Source organism: Carcharodon carcharias (genome assembly GCF_017639515.1).
Source record: "Carcharodon carcharias isolate sCarCar2 chromosome X unlocalized genomic scaffold, sCarCar2.pri SUPER_X_unloc_1, whole genome shotgun sequence".
Classification (NCBI taxonomy): Eukaryota; Metazoa; Chordata; class Chondrichthyes; order Lamniformes; family Lamnidae; genus Carcharodon; species Carcharodon carcharias.
This window is the reverse complement of record NW_024470864.1, coordinates 125,450-142,187: the sequence shown is the minus strand read 5'-3', so window position 1 is coordinate 142,187 and position 16,738 is coordinate 125,450. Positions and strand designations below refer to the sequence as shown.

Sequence of the window (16,738 nt, the reverse complement as noted above, 5' to 3'; positions counted from 1 at the left end):
GACACACGGAGGGAGAGAGAGACCACCGGAGGGAGAGGGAGACACACGGAGGGAGAGGGAGACACACGGAGGGAGAGAGAGACACACGGAGGGAGAGGGAGACACACGGAGGGAGAGAGAGACAGACGGAGGGAGAGACAGACGGACGGAGGGAGAGACAGACGGAGGGAGAGACAGACGGAGGGAGAGAGAGACACACGGAGGGAGAGGGAGACACACGGAGGGAGAGGGAGACAGACGGAGGGAGAGGGAGACAGACGGAGGGAGAGACAGACGGACGGAGGGAGAGACACACGGAGGGAGAGGGAGACACACGGAGGGAGAGGGAGACACACGGAGGGAGAGGGAGACACACGGAGGGAGAGGGAGACACACGGAGGGAGAGGGAGACACACGGAGGGAGAGGGAGACACACGGAGGGAGAGAGAGACACACGGAGGGAGAGAGAGACACACGGAGGGAGAGAGAGACACACGGAGGGAGAGGGAGACACACGGAGGGAGAGGGAGACACACGGAGGGAGAGGGAGAAACACGGAGGGAGAGGGAGACACACGGAGGGAGAGAGAGACACACGGAGGGAGAGAGAGACACACGGAGGGAGAGAGAGACACACGGAGGGAGAGAGAGACACACGGAGGGAGAGGGAGACACACGGAGGGAGAGGGAGACACACGGAGGGAGAGAGAGACACACGGAGGGAGAGGGAGACACACGGAGGGAGAGGGAGACACACGGAGGGAGAGGGAGACACACGGAGGGAGAGGGAGACACACGGAGGGAGAGGGAGAGACAGACGGAGGGAGAGGGAGAGACACGGAGGGAGAGGGAGAGACACGGAGGGAGAGGGAGAGACACGGAGGGAGAGGGAGAGACACGGAGGGAGAGGGAGACACACGGAGGGAGAGGGAGACACACGGAGGGAGAGGGAGACACACGGAGGGAGAGGGAGACACACGGAGGGAGAGGGAGACACACGGAGGGAGAGGGAGACACCCGGAGGGAGAGGGAGACACAACGGAGGGAGAGGGAGACACACGGAGGGAGAGGGAGACACACGGAGGAGAGGGAGACACACGGAGGGAGAGGGAGACACACGGAGGGAGAGGGAGACACACGGAGGGAGAGGGAGACACACGGAGGGAGAGAGAGACACACGGAGGGAGAGGGAGACACACGGAGGGAGAGGGAGACACACGGAGGGAGAGGGAGACACACGGAGGGAGAGGGAGACACACGGAGGGAGAGGGAGACACACGGAGGGAGAGGGAGACACACGGAGGGAGAGGGAGACACACGGAGGGAGAGGGAGACACACGGAGGGAGAGGGAGAAACACGGAGGGAGAAACACGGAGGGAGAAACACGGAGGGAGAGGGAGACACACGGAGGGAGAGGGAGACACACGGAGGGAGAGGGAGACACACGGAGGGAGAGGGAGACACACGGAGGGAGAGAGAGACACACGGAGGGAGAGAGAGACACACGGAGGGAGAGGGAGACACACGGAGGGAGAGAGAGACACACGGAGGGAGAGAGAGACACACGGAGGGAGAGAGAGACACACACGGAGGGAGAGAGAGACACACACGGAGGGAGAGAGAGACACACGGAGGGAGAGAGAGACACACGGAGGGAGAGGGAGACACACGGAGGGAGAGGGAGACACACGGAGGGAGAGGGAGACACACGGAGGGAGAGGGAGACACACGGAGGGAGAGGGAGACACACACGGAGGGAGAGGGAGACACACGGAGGGAGAGGGAGACACACGGAGGGAGAGGGAGACACACGGAGGGAGAGGGAGACACACGGAGGGAGAGGGAGAAACACGGAGGGAGAGGGAGACACACGGAGGGAGAGAGAGACACACGGAGGGAGAGAGAGACACACGGAGGGAGAGGGAGACACACGGAGGGAGAGAGAGAGACACACGGAGGGAGAGGGAGACACACGGAGGGAGAGGGAGACACACGGAGGGAGAGGGAGACACACGGAGGGAGAGGGAGACACACGGAGGGAGAGGGAGACACACGGAGGGAGAGGGAGACACACGGAGGGAGAGGGAGACACACGGAGGGAGAGGGAGAGACAGACGGAGGGAGAGGGAGAGACACGGAGGGAGAGGGAGACACGGAGGGAGAGGGAGACACACGGAGGGAGAGGGAGACACACGGAGGGAGAGGGAGACACACGGAGGGAGAGGGAGACACACGGAGGGAGAGGGAGACACACGGAGGGAGAGGGAGACACGGAGGGAGAGGGAGACACAGGGAGGGAGAGGGAGACACACGGAGGGAGAGGGAGACACACGGAGGGAGAGGGAGAAACACGGAGGGAGAGAGAGACACACGGAGGGAGAGAGAGACACACGGAGGGAGAGAGACACAGGGAGGGAGAGGGAGACACACGGAGGGAGAGGGAGACACACGGAGGGAGAGGGAGAAACACGGAGGGAGAGGGAGAAACACGGAGGGAGAAACACGGAGGGAGAAACACGGAGGGAGAGGGAGACACACGGAGGGAGAGGGAGACACACGGAGGGAGAGGGAGACACACGGAGGGAGAGGGAGACACACGGAGGGAGAGAGAGACACACGGAGGGAGAGAGAGACACACGGAGGGAGAGAGAGACACACGGAGGGAGAGAGAGAGGCACACGGAGGGAGAGAGAGAGACACACGGAGGGAGAGAGAGACACACGGAGGGAGAGAGAGACACACACGGAGGGAGAGAGAGACACACACAGAGGGAGAGAGAGACACACACAGAGGGAGAGAGAGACACACAGGAGGGAGAGAGAGACACACAGGGGGAGAGAGAACACGGAGGGAGAGAGAGACACGGAGGAGAGGGAGACACACGGGAGGGAGAGGAGAGACACACGGAGGGAGAGGGAGACACACGGAGGGAGAGAGAGACACACGGAGGGAGAGGAGACACACGGAGGAGAGGAGACACACGGAGGGAGAGGGAGACACACGGAGGGAGAGAGGAGACCACACGGAGGGAGAGGAGAGACACACGGAGGGAGAGAGAGACACACGGAGGGAGAGAGAGACACCACGGAGGGAGAGAGAGGACACACGGAGGGAGAGAGAGACACACGGAGGGAGAGGGAGACACACGGAGGGAGAGGAGACACACGGAGGAGAGGAGACACACGGAGGGAGAGGAGACACACGGAGGGAGAGGGAGACACACGGAGGGAGAGGGAGACACACGGAGGGAGAGGGAGACACACGGAGGGAGAGGAGACACACGGAGGGAGAGGGAGACACACGGAGGGAGAGGGAGACACACGGAGGGAGAGGGAGACACACGGAGGGAGAGGGAGACACACGGAGGGAGAGAGAGACACACGGAGGGAGAGAGAGACACACGGAGGGAGAGAGACACACGGAGGGAGAGAGAGACACACGGAGGGAGAGAGAGAGACACACGGAGGGAGAGAGAGAGACACACGGAGGGAGAGGGAGACACACGGAGGGAGAGGGAGACACACGGAGGGAGAGGGAGACACACGGAGGGAGAGGGAGACACACGGAGTGAGAGGGAGACACACGGAGGGAGAGGGAGACACACGGAGGGAGAGGGAGAAACACGGAGGGAGAGGGAGACACGGAGGGAGAGGGAGACACACGGAGGGAGAGGGAGACACACGGAGGGAGAGGGAGACACACGGAGGGAGAGAGAGACACACGGAGGGAGAGAGAGACACACGGAGGGAGAGGGAGACACACGGAGGGAGAGGGAGACACACGGAGGGAGAGGGAGACACACGGAGGGAGAGGGAGAAACACGGAGGGAGAGGGAGACACACGGAGGGAGAGGGAGACACACGGAGGGAGAGAGAGACACACGGAGGGAGAGAGACACACGGAGGGAGAGGGAGACACACGGAGGGAGAGGGAGACACACGGAGGGAGAGAGAGACACACGGAGGGAGAGAGAGACACACGGAGGGGGAGAGAGACACACGGAGGGGGAGAGAGACACACGGAGGGGGAGAGAGACACACGGAGGGGGAGAGAGACACACGGAGGGGGAGAGAGAGACACACGGAGGGGGAGAGAGAGACACACGGAGGGAGAGGGAGACACACGGAGGGAGAGGGAGACACACGGAGGGAGAGGGAGACACAGGGAGGGAGAGGGAGACACACGGAGGGAGAGGGAGACACACGGAGGGAGAGGGAGACACACGGAGGGAGAGGGAGACACACGGAGGGAGAGGGAGACACACGGAGGGAGAGGGAGACACACGGAGGGAGAGGGAGAAACACGGAGGGAGAGGGAGACACACGGAGGGAGAGAGAGACACACGGAGGGAGAGAGAGACACACGGAGGGAGAGAGAGACACACGGAGGGAGAGGGAGACACACGGAGGGAGAGGGAGACACACGGAGGGAGAGGGAGACACACGGAGGGAGAGAGAGACACACGGAGGGAGAGAGAGACACACGGAGGGAGAGGGAGACACATGGAGGGAGAGGGAGACACACGGAGGGAGAGGGAGACACACGGAGGGAGAGAGAGACAGACGGAGGGAGAGAGAGACAGACGGAGGGAGAGGGAGACACACGGAGGGAGAGAGAGACAGACGGACGGAGGGAGAGACAGACGGAGGGAGAGACAGACGGAGTGAGAGACAGACGGAGGGAGAGAGAGACACACGGAGGGAGAGGGAGACACACGGAGGGAGAGGGAGACACACGGAGGGAGAGGGAGACACACGGAGGGAGAGAGAGACACACGGAGGGAGAGAGAGACACACGGAGGGAGAGGGAGACACACGGAGGGAGAGGGAGACACACGGAGGGAGAGGGAGACACACGGAGGGAGAGAGAGACACACGGAGGGAGAGAGAGACAGACGGAGGGAGAGACAGACGGAGGGAGAGACAGACGGAGGGAGAGACAGACGGAGGGAGAGACAGACGGAGGGAGAGAGAGACAGACGGAGGGAGAGACAGACGGAGGGAGAGACAGACGGAGGGAGAGACAGACGGAGGGAGAGACAGACGGAGGGAGAGACAGACGGAGGGAGAGACAGACGGAGGGAGAGACAGACGGAGGGAGAGACAGACGGAGGGAGAGAGAGACAGACGGAGGGAGAGACAGACGGAGGGAGAGAGAGACAGACGGAGGGAGAGACAGACGGAGGGAGAGACAGACGGAGGGAGAGAGAGACAGACGGAGGGAGAGAGAGACAGACGGAGGGAGAGACAGACGGAGGGAGAGACAGACGGAGGGAGAGACAGACGGAGGGAGAGACAGACAGACGGAGGGAGAGACAGACGGAGGGAGAGACAGACGGAGGGAGAGACAGACGGAGGGAGAGACAGACGGAGGGAGAGGGAGACACACGGAGGGAGAGACAGACGGAGGGAGAGACAGACGGAGGGAGAGACTGACGGAGGGAGAGACAGACGGAGGGAGAGACAGACGGACGGAGGGAGAGACAGACGGAGGGAGAGACAGACAGACGGAGGGAGAGACAGACGGAGGGAGAGACAGACGGAGGGAGAGGGAGACACACGGAGGGAGAGGGAGACACACGGAGGGAGAGGGAGACAGACGGAGGGAGAGACAGACGGAGGGAGAGGGAGACACACGGAGGGAGAGAGAGACACACGGAGGGAGAGGGAGACACACGGAGGGAGAGAGAGACACACGGAGGGAGAGGGAGACACACGGAGGGAGAGGGAGAGACAGACGGAGGGAGAGACAGACGGACGGAGAGAGAGACACACGGAGGGAGAGACAGACGGAGGGGGAGAGAGAGAGAGAGAGAGACACACGGAGGGAGAGAGAGACACACGGAGGGAGAGAGAGACAGACGGAGGGAGAGACAGACGGAGGGAGAGACAGACGGAGGGAGAGACAGACGGAGGGAGAGACAGACGGAGGGAGAGACAGACGGAGGGAGAGACAGACGGAGGGAGAGACAGACGGAGGGAGAGACAGACGGAGGGAGAGACAGACGGAGGGAGAGACAGACGGAGGGGGGGAGAGAGAGAGAGAGAGAGACACAGAGAGGTGCAACACCCTTTCGATCCTGTAGCCCAGTGGTGTACTTGGTGTGAATGGCCCTATCATGAAGGCAGGAGTGCTGCACCCTCCCTCGACACCGTTCACACCGCTGCTCCGCTCACCATTCACCGATGCCCCGGTGAGCGCGGGAGACTGAAGTTTCAATATCGATGGGATGATAGCGGAGACCTCGTAGCTCCAGGGTCTCATCGAGAGCTCCAACGATATAAAGTGCATCATGTCGATCTGCAGGGGAGGCACAGGGGCTGTTAATGCTGCACCTCACTATAACTCCTGCCTAAACCAACACTCTCTCAGTATTGGGCTGTCGGAGGGTCAGCGCTGAGGGAGAGCCGCACTGTGGGAGTGTCAGCGCTGAGGGAGAGCCGCACTGTGGGAGGGTCAGCGCTGAGGGAGAGCCGCACTGTCAGAGGGTCAGTGCTGAGGGAGAGCCGCACTGTCGGAGGGTCAGTGCTGAGGGAGAGCCGCACTGTGGGAGGGTCAGCGCTGAGGGAGAGCCGCACTGTGGGAGGGTCAGCGCTGAGGGAGAGCCGCACTGTCAGAGGGTCAGTGCTGAGGGAGAGCCGCACTGTCGGAGGGTCAGTGCTGAGGGAGAGCCGCACTGTCAGAGGGTCAGTGCTGAGGGGGCGCCGCACTGTCGGAGGGTCAGTGCTGAGGGAGAGCCGCACGGTCGGAGGGTCAGTGCTGAGGGAGAGCCGCACTGTCGGAGGGTCAGCGCTGAGGGGGAGCCGCACTGTGGGAGGGTCAGTGCTGAGGGAGAGCCGCACTGTCAGAGGGTCAGTACTGAGGGAGAGCCGCACTGTCGGAGGGTCAGCGCTGAGGGAGAGCCGCACTGTCAGAGGGTCAGTACTGAGGGAGAGCCGCACTGTCGGAGGGTCAGTGCTGAGGGAGAGCCGCACGGTCGGAGGGTCAGTGCTGAGGGAGAGCCGCACTGTCGGAGGGTCAGCGCTGAGGGAGAGCCGCACTGTCAGAGGGTCAGTACTGAGGGAGAGCCGCACTGTCGGAGGGTCAGTGCTGAGGGAGAGCCGCACGGTCGGAGGGTCAGTGCTGAGGGAGAGCCGCACTGTCGGAGGGTCAGCGCTGAGGGGGAGCCGCACTGTGGGAGGGTCAGTGCTGAGGGAGAGCCGCACTGTCGGAGGGTCAGCGCTGAGGGAGAGCCGCATTGTCGGAGGGTCAGTGCTGAGGGAGAGCCGCACTGTCGGAGTGTCAGCGCTGAGGGAGTGCCGCATTGTCGGAGGGTCAGTGCTGAGGGAGAGCCGCACTGTCAGAGGGTCAGTGCTGAGGGAGAGCCGCACTGTGGGAGGGTCAGTGCTGAGGGAGAGCCGCACTGTCAGAGGGTCAGCGCTGAGGGAGTGCCGCACTGTGGGAGGGTCAGTGCTGAGGGAGAGCCGCACTGTGGGAGGGTCAGCGCTGAGGGAGTGCCGCATTGTCGGAGGGTCAGTGCTGAGGGAGAGCCGCACTGTCGGAGGGTCAGTGCTGAGGGAGAGCCGCACTGTCGGAGGGTCAGTGCTGAGGGAGAGCCGCACGGTCGGAGGGTCAGTGCTGAGGGAGAGCCGCACTGTCGGAGGGTCAGCGCTGAGGGGGAGCCGCACTGTGGGAGGGTCAGTGCTGAGGGAGAGCCGCACTGTCGGAGGGTCAGCGCTGAGGGAGAGCCGCATTGTCGGAGGGTCAGTGCTGAGGGAGAGCCGCACTGTCGGAGTGTCAGCGCTGAGGGAGTGCCGCATTGTCGGAGGGTCAGTGCTGAGGGAGAGCCGCACTGTCAGAGGGTCAGTGCTGAGGGAGAGCCGCACTGTGGGAGGGTCAGTGCTGAGGGAGAGCCACACTGTCAGAGGGTCAGCGCTGAGGGAGTGCCGCACTGTGGGAGGGTCAGTGCTGAGGGAGAGCCGCACTGTGGGAGGGTCAGCGCTGAGGGAGTGCCGCATTGTCGGAGGGTCAGTGCTGAGGGAGAGCCGCACTGTCGGGAGGGTCAGTGCTGAGGGAGAGCCGCACTGTGGGAGGGTCAGTGCTGAGGGAGAGCCGCACTGTCGGAGGGTCAGTGCTGAGGGAGAGCCGCACTGTCGGAGGGTCAGTGCTGAGGGAGAGCCACACTGTGGGAGGGTCAGCGCTGAGGGAGAGCCGCACTGTCGGAGGGTCAGTGCTGAGGGAGAGCCGCACTGTCGGAGGGTCAGTGCTGAGGGAGAGCCGCACTGTCGGAGGGTCAGTGCTGAGGGAGAGCCGCACTGTCGGAGGGTCAGTGCTGAGGGAGAGCCGCACTGTCGGAGGGTCAGCGCTGAGGGAGAGCCGCACTATCGGAGGGTCAGTGCTGAGGGAGCGCAGCACTGTTGGAGGGTCAGCGCTGAGGGAGAGCCGCACTGTCAGAGGGTCAGTGCTGAGGGAGAGCCGCACTGTCGGAGGGTCAGTGCTGAGGGAGAGCCGCACTGTCGGAGGGTCAGTGCTGAGGGAGAGCCGCACTGTCGGAGGGTCAGTGCTTAAGGCGAGCGCACTGTCGGACTCTTAGTAGTGAGGGAGGGCCGCCCTGTCGGAGGGACGGCGCTGAGGGAATTCTGCACTGTCGGAGGATCAGCACTGAGGGGGTGCCGCACTGTCGGAGGGTCAGTGCTGAGGGAGAGCCGCGCTGTCGGAGGGTCAGCGCTGAGGGAGAGCCGCACTGTTAGAGGGTCAGTGCTGAGGGAGAGCCGCACTGTCGGAGGGTCAGTGCCGAGGGAGCGCCGCACTGTCGGAGGGCCATTGCTGAGGGAGTGCCGCACTGTCGGAGGGTCAGTGCTGAGGGAGAGCCGTACTGTGGGAGGGTCAGCGCTGAGGGAGAGCCGCACTGTGGGAGGGTCAGCGCTGAGGGAGAGCCGCACTGTCGGAGGGTCAGTGCTGAGGGAGAGCCGCACTGTCGGAGGGTCAGTACTGAGGGAGAGCCGCACTGTCGGAGGGTCAGCGCTGAGGGAGAGCCACACTGTCGGAGGGTCAGCGCTGAGGGAGAGCCGCACTGTCGGAGGGTCAGCGCTGAGGGAGAGCCGCACTGTCAGAGGGTCAGTGCTGAGGGAGAGCCGCACTGTCGGAGGGTCAGTGCTGAGGGAGAGCCGCACTGTCGGAGGGTCAGTGCTGAGGGAGAGCCGCACTGTCGGAGGGTCAGTGCTGAGGGAGAGCCGCACTGTCGGAGGGTCAGTACTGAGGGAGAGCCGCACTGTCGGAGGGTCAGCGCTGAGGGAGAGCTGCACTGTCGGAGGGTCAGCGCTGAGGGAGAGCCGCACTGTCAGAGGGTCAGCGCTGAGGGAGAGCCGCGCTGTCGGAGGGTCAGCGCTGAGGGAGAGCCGCGCTGTTAGAGGGTCAGTGCTGAGGGAGAGCCGCACTGTCGGAGGGTCAGTGCCGAGGGAGCGCCGCACTGTCGGAGGGCCATTGCTGAGGGAGTGCCGCACTGTCGGAGGGTCAGTGCTGAGGGAGAGCCGCACTGTGGGAGGGTCAGTGCTGAGGGAGAGCCGCACTGTGGGAGGGTCAGTGCTGAGGGAGAGCCGCACTGTCGGAGGGTCAGTGCTGAGGGAGAGCCGCACTGTCGGAGGGTCAGCGCTGAGGGAGTGCCGCACTGTGGGAGGGTCAGTGCTGAGGGAGAGCCACACTGTCGGAGGGTCAGCGCTGAGGGAGAGCCACACTGTGGGAGGGTCAGCGCTGAGGGAGAGCCGCACTGTCGGAGGGTCAGTGCTGAGGGAGAGCCGCACTGTCGGAGGGTCAGTGCTGAGGGAGAGCCGCACTGTCGGAGGGTCAGTGCTGAGGGAGAGCCGCACTGTCGGAGGGTCAGTGCTGAGGGAGAGCCGCACTGTCGGAGGGTCAGTGCTGAGGGAGAGCCGCACTGTCGGAGGGTCAGCGCTGAGGGAGAGCCGCACTGTCGGAGGGTCAGTGCTGAGGGAGAGCCGCACTGTCGGAGGGTCAGTGCTGAGGGAGAGCCGCACTGTCGGAGGGTCAGTGCTGAGGGAGAGCCGCACTGTCGGAGGGTCAGTGCTGAGGGAGAGCCGCACTGTCGGAGGGTCAGTGCTGAGGGAGCGCCGCACTGTTGGAGGGTCAGTGCTGAGGGAGAGCCGCACTGTCAGAGGGTCAGTGCTGAGGGAGAGCCGCACTGTCGGAGGGTCAGTGCTGAGGGAGAGCCGCACTGTCGGAGGGTCAGTGCTGAGGGAGAGCCGCACTGTCGGAGGGTCAGTGCTGAGGGAGAGCCGCACTGTCGGAGGGTCAGTACTGAGGGAGGGCCGCACTGTCGGAGGGTCAGCGCTGAGGGAGAGCTGCACTGTCGGAGGGTCAGCGCTGAGGGAGAGCCGCACTGTCGGAGGGTCAGCGCTGAGGGAGAGCCGCGCTGTCGGAGGGTCAGCGCTGAGGGAGAGCCGCACTGTTAGAGGGTCAGCGCTGAGGGAGAGCCGCACTGTCGGAGGGTCAGTGCCGAGGGAGCGCCGCACTGTCGGAGGGCCATTGCTGAGTGAGTGCCGCACTGTCGGAGGGTCAGTGCTGAGGGAGTGCCGCACTGTGTGAGGGTCAGCGCTGAGGGAGAGCCGCACTGTCGGATGGTCAGTGCTGAGGGAGAGCCGCACTGTCGGAGGGTCAGTGCTGAGGGAGAGCCGCACTGTCGGAGGGTCAGTACTGAGGGAGAGCCGCACTGTCGGAGGGTCAGCGCTGAGGGAGAGCCGCACTGTCGGAGGGTCAGCGCTGAGGGAGAGCCGCACTGTGGGAGGGTCAGTGCTGAGGGAGTGCCGCACTGTCGGAGGGTCAGTGCTGAGGGAGAGCCGCACCGTTAGAGGGTCAGTGCTGATGGAGAGCCGCACTGTCGGAGGGTCAGTGCTGAGGGAGAGCCGCACTATTGGAGAGTCAGTGCTGAGGGAGAGCCGCACTGTCGGAGGGTCAGCGCTGAGGGAGAGCCGCACTGTCGGAGGGTCAGTGCTGAGGGAGAGCCGCACTGTGGGAGGGTCAGCGCTGAGGGAGAGCCGCACTGTCGGATGGTCAGTGCTGAGGGAGTGCCGCACTGTCGGAGGGTCAGCGCTGAGGGAGAGCCGCACTGTGGGAGGGTCAGCGCTGAGGGAGTGCCGCACTGTGGGAGGGTCAGTACTGAGGGAGAGCCGCACTGTCAGGAGGGTCAGTGCTGAGGGAGAGCCGCACTGTCGGAGGGTCAGTGCTGAGGGAGAGCCGCACTGTCGGAGGGTCAGCGCTGAGGGAGAGCCGCACTGTCGGAGGGTCAGTGCTGAGGGAGAGCCGCACTGTCGGAGGGTCAGCGCTGAGGGAGTGCCGCACTGTGGGAGGGTCAGTGCTGAGGGAGAGCCACACTGTGGGAGGGTCAGCGCTGAGGGAGAGCCGCACTGTCGGAGGGTCAGCGCTGAGGGAGCGCCGCACTGTCAGAGGGTCAGTGCTGAGGGAGTGCCACACTGTCGGAGGGTCAGTGCTGAGGGAGTGCCGCGCTATCGGAGGGTCAGCGCTGAGGGAGCACCGCACTGTCGGAGGGTCAGCGCTGAGGGAGAGCCGCACTGTCGGAGTGTCAGTGCTGAGGGAGCGCCGCACTGTCGGAGGGTCAGCGCTGAGGGAGAGCCGCACTGTCGGAGGGTCAGTGCTGAGGGAGAGCCGCACTGTCGGAGGGTCAGTGCTGAGTGAGTGCCGCGCTGTCGGAGGGTCAGTGCTGAGGGAGAGCCGCACTGTGGGAGGGTCAGTACTGAGGGAGAGCCGCACTGTCAGAGGGTCAGTACTGAGGGAGAGCCGCACTGTCGGAGGGTCAGCGCTGAGGGAGTGCCGCACTGTCGGTGGTGCTGTCTTTCGGATGAGACATTAAGCCGAGGCCCCGTCTGCCCTCTCGGGCGGGGGGGTGAAAGATCCCACGGCCACCATTTGGAAGAGGGGCAGCGCGGGAGTCATTCCCCAATGTCCTGGGGCCCATATTCACCCCCCAGCCAACGTCACTGAAAATCACGGTGCCGTCTGTGGGAGCTTGCTGTGCGCACATCGGCCGGCCGGCGCGACAGCGACCGCAACGCCAAACCTTCCCGCGTTGACCCCGAAGCCGTTTTGGGACAGCCCGATGGGCGGAAGGGTCGCCGCGTGTAAGCGCCCCCCAAGGCTTACCCCCGCTGGCATCGGTGAGCTCTGTCCTGCGGACGAAGCCAAGGTAGCCTGTCCTGGCCCAGGCCGTCTGGACATCTCCGAAGCTGAGCCGCGTGTTGAAGTGGTCAGCCTGGAGCGACTCGTCCCCGTCGATGGAGTAGTAGCCGCTGGAGTTGTGAGAGCTGCTCACCCAGATCTGAGAGAGAGGGAGGGAGAGAGAAAGAGAGAGAGAGAGAGACGGAGGCGGTGTGAGCATCGGAGAATTACACGTCACAGGAGGCGGCCATTCAGCCCGTCCTGCCTCTTTGAATGCCCATCGAGTCCCACTTTCCCCGCTCCGCCCTCCCCTCCCATCAAGTATTTATCCGATTCTCCACCCACCTCTCCCCTTCTCCCCACCGCCCGGTTCTTTTGCCGATTCTCTTCAGTCTGTGTCCCTTCTTCGTGATTTCAAACGCCTGGATTCAATCTCCACAACCCCCACCCACCCACCCACCCCCCACCCTTAACCTTCTCTGCTCCAAGGAGAACAATCCCAGCTTCTCCAGACTCTCCACACAACCTGAAGTCCCCTCTGGAGAGAGAGAGAGAGAGAGAGAGACATGTCGTCAGAACCTTTAGCCCTCCAATCGTCGGGACAAGCTCAAGAGGGGCAAAGAGTTGACTTGCCAGCCCATCGGCGCACTTCTCTCCTGCGGTGTAAATCGTTGTGAGAGTCTTGAGATTTGGCACTGTCGTGCCTTTGTCCTGATGAACAGGAGGAGAAAGGTTTTGGCGACTCGTCTCCCTTCAGGACCGGCAACTGAGGGCGCCAAGTGTTTATGATACGCTGCCACCACACCTCCCCGCGTATTCCCCCACGCCAGTGCCCAGTCACTCACCTCCCCCAGGTGAGCGTCTCCCAGAGGGCCCCTGGTTTCGGGGTTCACGATAATCACTCGCACGCCAGGTAACATCTGCAGAGAAAGAGAGGAGAGTGCAGAGTAAAGGGGCTCAGAGTGCGTTTGGGGTGGTGTGGGGTGGTGTGGGGGGATAGAGCGGGAAAAGGCTGGGAATTGGGAGACGGAAAGAGAGAGATCGAGGTGAAGCGGGAACGAGAGAGAGTGAGAGAGACAGAGGGGACAGAGGGGAAAGGAGCAGGGTCAGAGAGAGAGAGAGAGAGAGGGAGAAGGAGCAGGGTCAGAGAGAGAGAGAGAGAGAGGGAAGGAGCAGGGTCAGAGAGAGAGAGAGAGAGAGAGGGAGAAGGAGCAGGGTCAGAGAGAGAGAGAGAGAGAGGGAAGGAGCAGGGTCAGAGAGAGAGAGAGAGAGAGAGAGAGAGGGAAGGAGCAGGGTCAGAGAGAGAGAGAGAGAGAGAGAGGGAAGGAGCAGGGTCAGAGAGAGAGAGAGAGAGAGAGAGAGAGAGGGAAGGAGCAGGGTCAGAGAGAGAGAGAGAGAGAGAGAGAGAGGGAAGGAGCAGGGTCAGAGAGAGAGAGAGAGAGAGAGAGAGGGAAGGAGCAGGGTCAGAGAGAGAGAGAGAGAGGGAAGGAGCAGGGTCAGAGGGAGAGAGAGAGAGAGAGAGGGAAGGAGCAGGGTCAGAGGGAGAGAGAGAGAGAGAGAGAGAGAGGGAAGGAGCAGGGTCAGAGAGAGAGAGAGAGAGAGAGGGAAGGAGCAGGGTAAGAGAGAGAGAGAGAGAGGGAAGGAGCAGGGTCAGAGGGAGAGAGAGAGAGAGAGAGAGAGAGGGAAGGAGCAGGGTCAGAGAGAGAGAGAGAGAGAGAGGGAAGGAGCAGGGTAAGAGAGAGAGAGAGAGAGGGAAGGAGCAGGGTCAGAGGGAGAGAGAGAGGGAAGGAGCAGGGTCAGAGAGAGAGAGAGAGAGAGGGAAGGAGCAGGGTCAGAGAGAGAGAGAGAGAGAGGGAAGGAGCAGGGTCAGAGGGAGAGAGAGAGAGAGGGAAGGAGCAGGGTCAGAGGGAGAGAGAGAGAGAGGGAAGGAGCAGGGTCAGAGGGAGAGAGAGAGAGAGAGGGAAGGAGCAGGGTCAGAGGGAGAGAGAGAGAGAGGGAAGGAGCAGGGTCAGAGAGAGGGAGAGAGAGAGAGGGAAGGAGCAGGGTCAGAGGGAGAGAGAGAGAGAGGGAAGGAGCAGGGTCAGAGAGAGAGAGAGAGAGAGGGAAGGAGCAGGGTCAGAGAGAGAGAGAGAGAGAGAGGGAAGGAGCAGGGTCAGAGAGAGAGAGAGAGAGAGAGAAGGAGCAGGGTCAGAGGGAGAGAGAGAGAGAGGGAAGGAGCAGGGTCAGAGAGAGAGAGAGAGAGAGAGAAGGAGCAGGGTCAGAGAGAGGGAGAGAGAGAGAGAGAAGGAGCAGGGTCAGAGAGAGAGAGAGAGAGAGGGAAGGAGCAGGGTCAGAGAGAGAGAGAGAGAGAGAGAGGGAAGGAGCAGGGTCAGAGAGAGAGAGAGAGAGAGAGGGAAGGAGCAGGGTCAGAGAGAGAGAGAGAGAGAGAGAGAGGGAAGGAGCAGGGTCAGAGGGAGAGAGAGAGAGAGGGAAGGAGCAGGGTCAGAGGGAGAGAGAGAGAGAGGGAAGGAGCAGGGTCAGAGAGAGAGAGAGAGAGAGGGAAGGAGCAGGGTAAGAGAGAGAGAGAGAGAGAGGGAAGGAGCAGGGTCAGAGAGAGAGAGAGAGGGAAGGAGCAGGGTCAGAGAGAGAGAGAGAGGGAAGGAGCAGGGTCAGAGAGAGAGACAGAGAGAGAGGGAAGGAGCAGGGTCAGAGGGAGAGAGAGAGGGAAGGAGCAGGGTCAGAGAGAGAGAGAGAGAGAGAGGGAAGGAGCAGGGTCAGAGGGAGAGAGAGAGAGAGGGAAGGAGCAGGGTCAGAGAGAGAGAGAGAGAGAGAGAAGGAGCAGGGTCAGAGGGAGAGAGAGAGAGAGGGAAGGAGCAGGGTCAGAGGGAGAGAGAGAGAGAGGGAAGGAGCAGGGTCAGAGGGAGAGAGAGAGAGAGGGAAGGAGCAGGGTCAGAGGGAGAGAGAGAGAGAGGGAAGGAGCAGGGTCAGAGGGAGAGAGAGAGAGAGAGGGAAGGAGCAGGGTAAGAGAGAGAGAGAGAGAGGGAAGGAGCAGGGTCAGAGAGAGGGAGAGAGAGAGAGGGAAGGAGCAGGGTCAGAGGGAGAGAGAGAGAGAGGGAAGGAGCAGGGTCAGAGAGAGAGAGAGAGGGAAGGAGCAGGGTCAGAGAGAGAGAGAGAGAGAGAGGGAAGGAGCAGGGTCAGAGGGAGAGAGAGAGAGAGGGAAGGAGCAGGGTCAGAGGGAGAGAGAGAGAGAGGGAAGGAGCAGGGTCAGAGGGAGAGAGAGAGAGAGGGAAGGAGCAGGGTCAGAGGGAGAGAGAGAGAGAGAGGGAAGGAGCAGGGTCAGAGAGAGGGAGAGAGAGAGAGGGAAGGAGCAGGGTCAGAGGGAGAGAGAGAGAGAGGGAAGGAGCAGGGTCAGAGAGAGAGAGAGAGAGAGGGAAGGAGCAGGGTCAGAGAGAGAGAGAGAGAGAGAGGGAAGGAGCAGGGTCAGAGAGAGAGAGAGAGAGAGAGAGAAGGAGCAGGGTCAGAGGGAGAGAGAGAGAGAGGGAAGGAGCAGGGTCAGAGGGAGAGAGAGAGAGAGGGAAGGAGCAGGGTCAGAGAGAGGGAGAGAGAGAGAGGGAAGGAGCAGGGTCAGAGGGAGAGAGAGAGAGAGAGAGAGGGAAGGAGCAGGGTCAGAGAGAGAGAGAGAGAGAGAAGGAGCAGGGTCAGAGGGAGAGAGAGAGGGAGAGGGAAGGAGCAGGGTCAGAGGGAGAGAGAGAGTGAGAGAAGGAGCAGGGTCAGAGAGAGAGAGAGAGAGAGAGAGAGGGAAGGAGCAGGGTCAGAGAGAGAGAGAGAGAGAGAGGGAAGGAGCAGGGTCAGAGAGAGAGAGAGAGAGAGAGGGAAGGAGCAGGGTCAGAGGGAGAGAGAGAGGGAAGGAGCAGGGTCAGAGAGAGAGAGAGAGAGAGAGGGAAGGAGCAGGGTCAGAGGGAGAGAGAGAGTGAGAGAAGGAGCAGGGTCAGAGAGAGAGAGAGAGAGAGAGAGAGGGAAGGAGCAGGGTCAGAGAGAGAGAGAGAGAGGGAAGGAGCAGGGTCAGAGGGAGAGAGAGAGAGAGAGAGAGGGAAGGAGCAGGGTCAGAGAGAGAGAGAGAGAGAGAGAGGGAAGGAGCAGGGTCAGAGAGAGAGAGAGAGAGAGGGAAGGAGCAGGGTCAGAGAGAGAGAGAGAGAGAGGGAAGGAGCAGGGTCAGAGAGAGAGAGAGAGTGAGAGAAGGAGCAGGGTCAGAGAGAGAGAGAGAGGGAAGGAGCAGGGTCAGAGAGAGAGAGAGAGAGAGGGAAGGAGCAGGGTCAGAGAGAGAGAGAGAGAGAGGGAGAAGGAGCAGGGTCAGAGAGAGAGAGAGAGAGAGAGAGAGGGAAGGAGCAGGGTCAGAGAGAGAGAGAGAGAGAGGGAAGGAGCAGGGTCAGAGGGAGAGAGAGAGAGAGAGAGGGAAGGAGCAGGGTCAGAGAGAGAGAGAGAGAGAGAGAGAGGGAAGGAGCAGGGTCAGAGGGAGAGAGAGAGAGAGAGAGGGAAGGAGCAGGGTCAGAGGGAGAGAGAGAGAGAGAGAGGGAAGGAGCAGGGTCAGAGAGAGAGAGAGAGAGAGAGAGAGGGA

General features: G+C 62.6%; 1 protein-coding gene across 1 annotated transcript in view; it reads right to left on the bottom strand.

Annotated features, from left to right (window-relative positions):
* Positions 1-16,738, bottom strand: part of LOC121275075 (disco-interacting protein 2 homolog B-like) — a 97,922-nt gene that overhangs the window by 22,266 nt on the left and 58,918 nt on the right. Inside the window, exons 18-20 of the mRNA XM_041182479.1 lie at positions 12,990-13,064; positions 12,130-12,304; positions 6,156-6,279 (exon numbers count right to left, since the gene is read on the bottom strand). Of these exons, the coding sequence (XP_041038413.1) occupies positions 6,156-6,279; positions 12,130-12,304; positions 12,990-13,064 (374 nt within the window). The remainder of the gene's footprint in view (positions 1-6,155; positions 6,280-12,129; positions 12,305-12,989; positions 13,065-16,738) is intronic.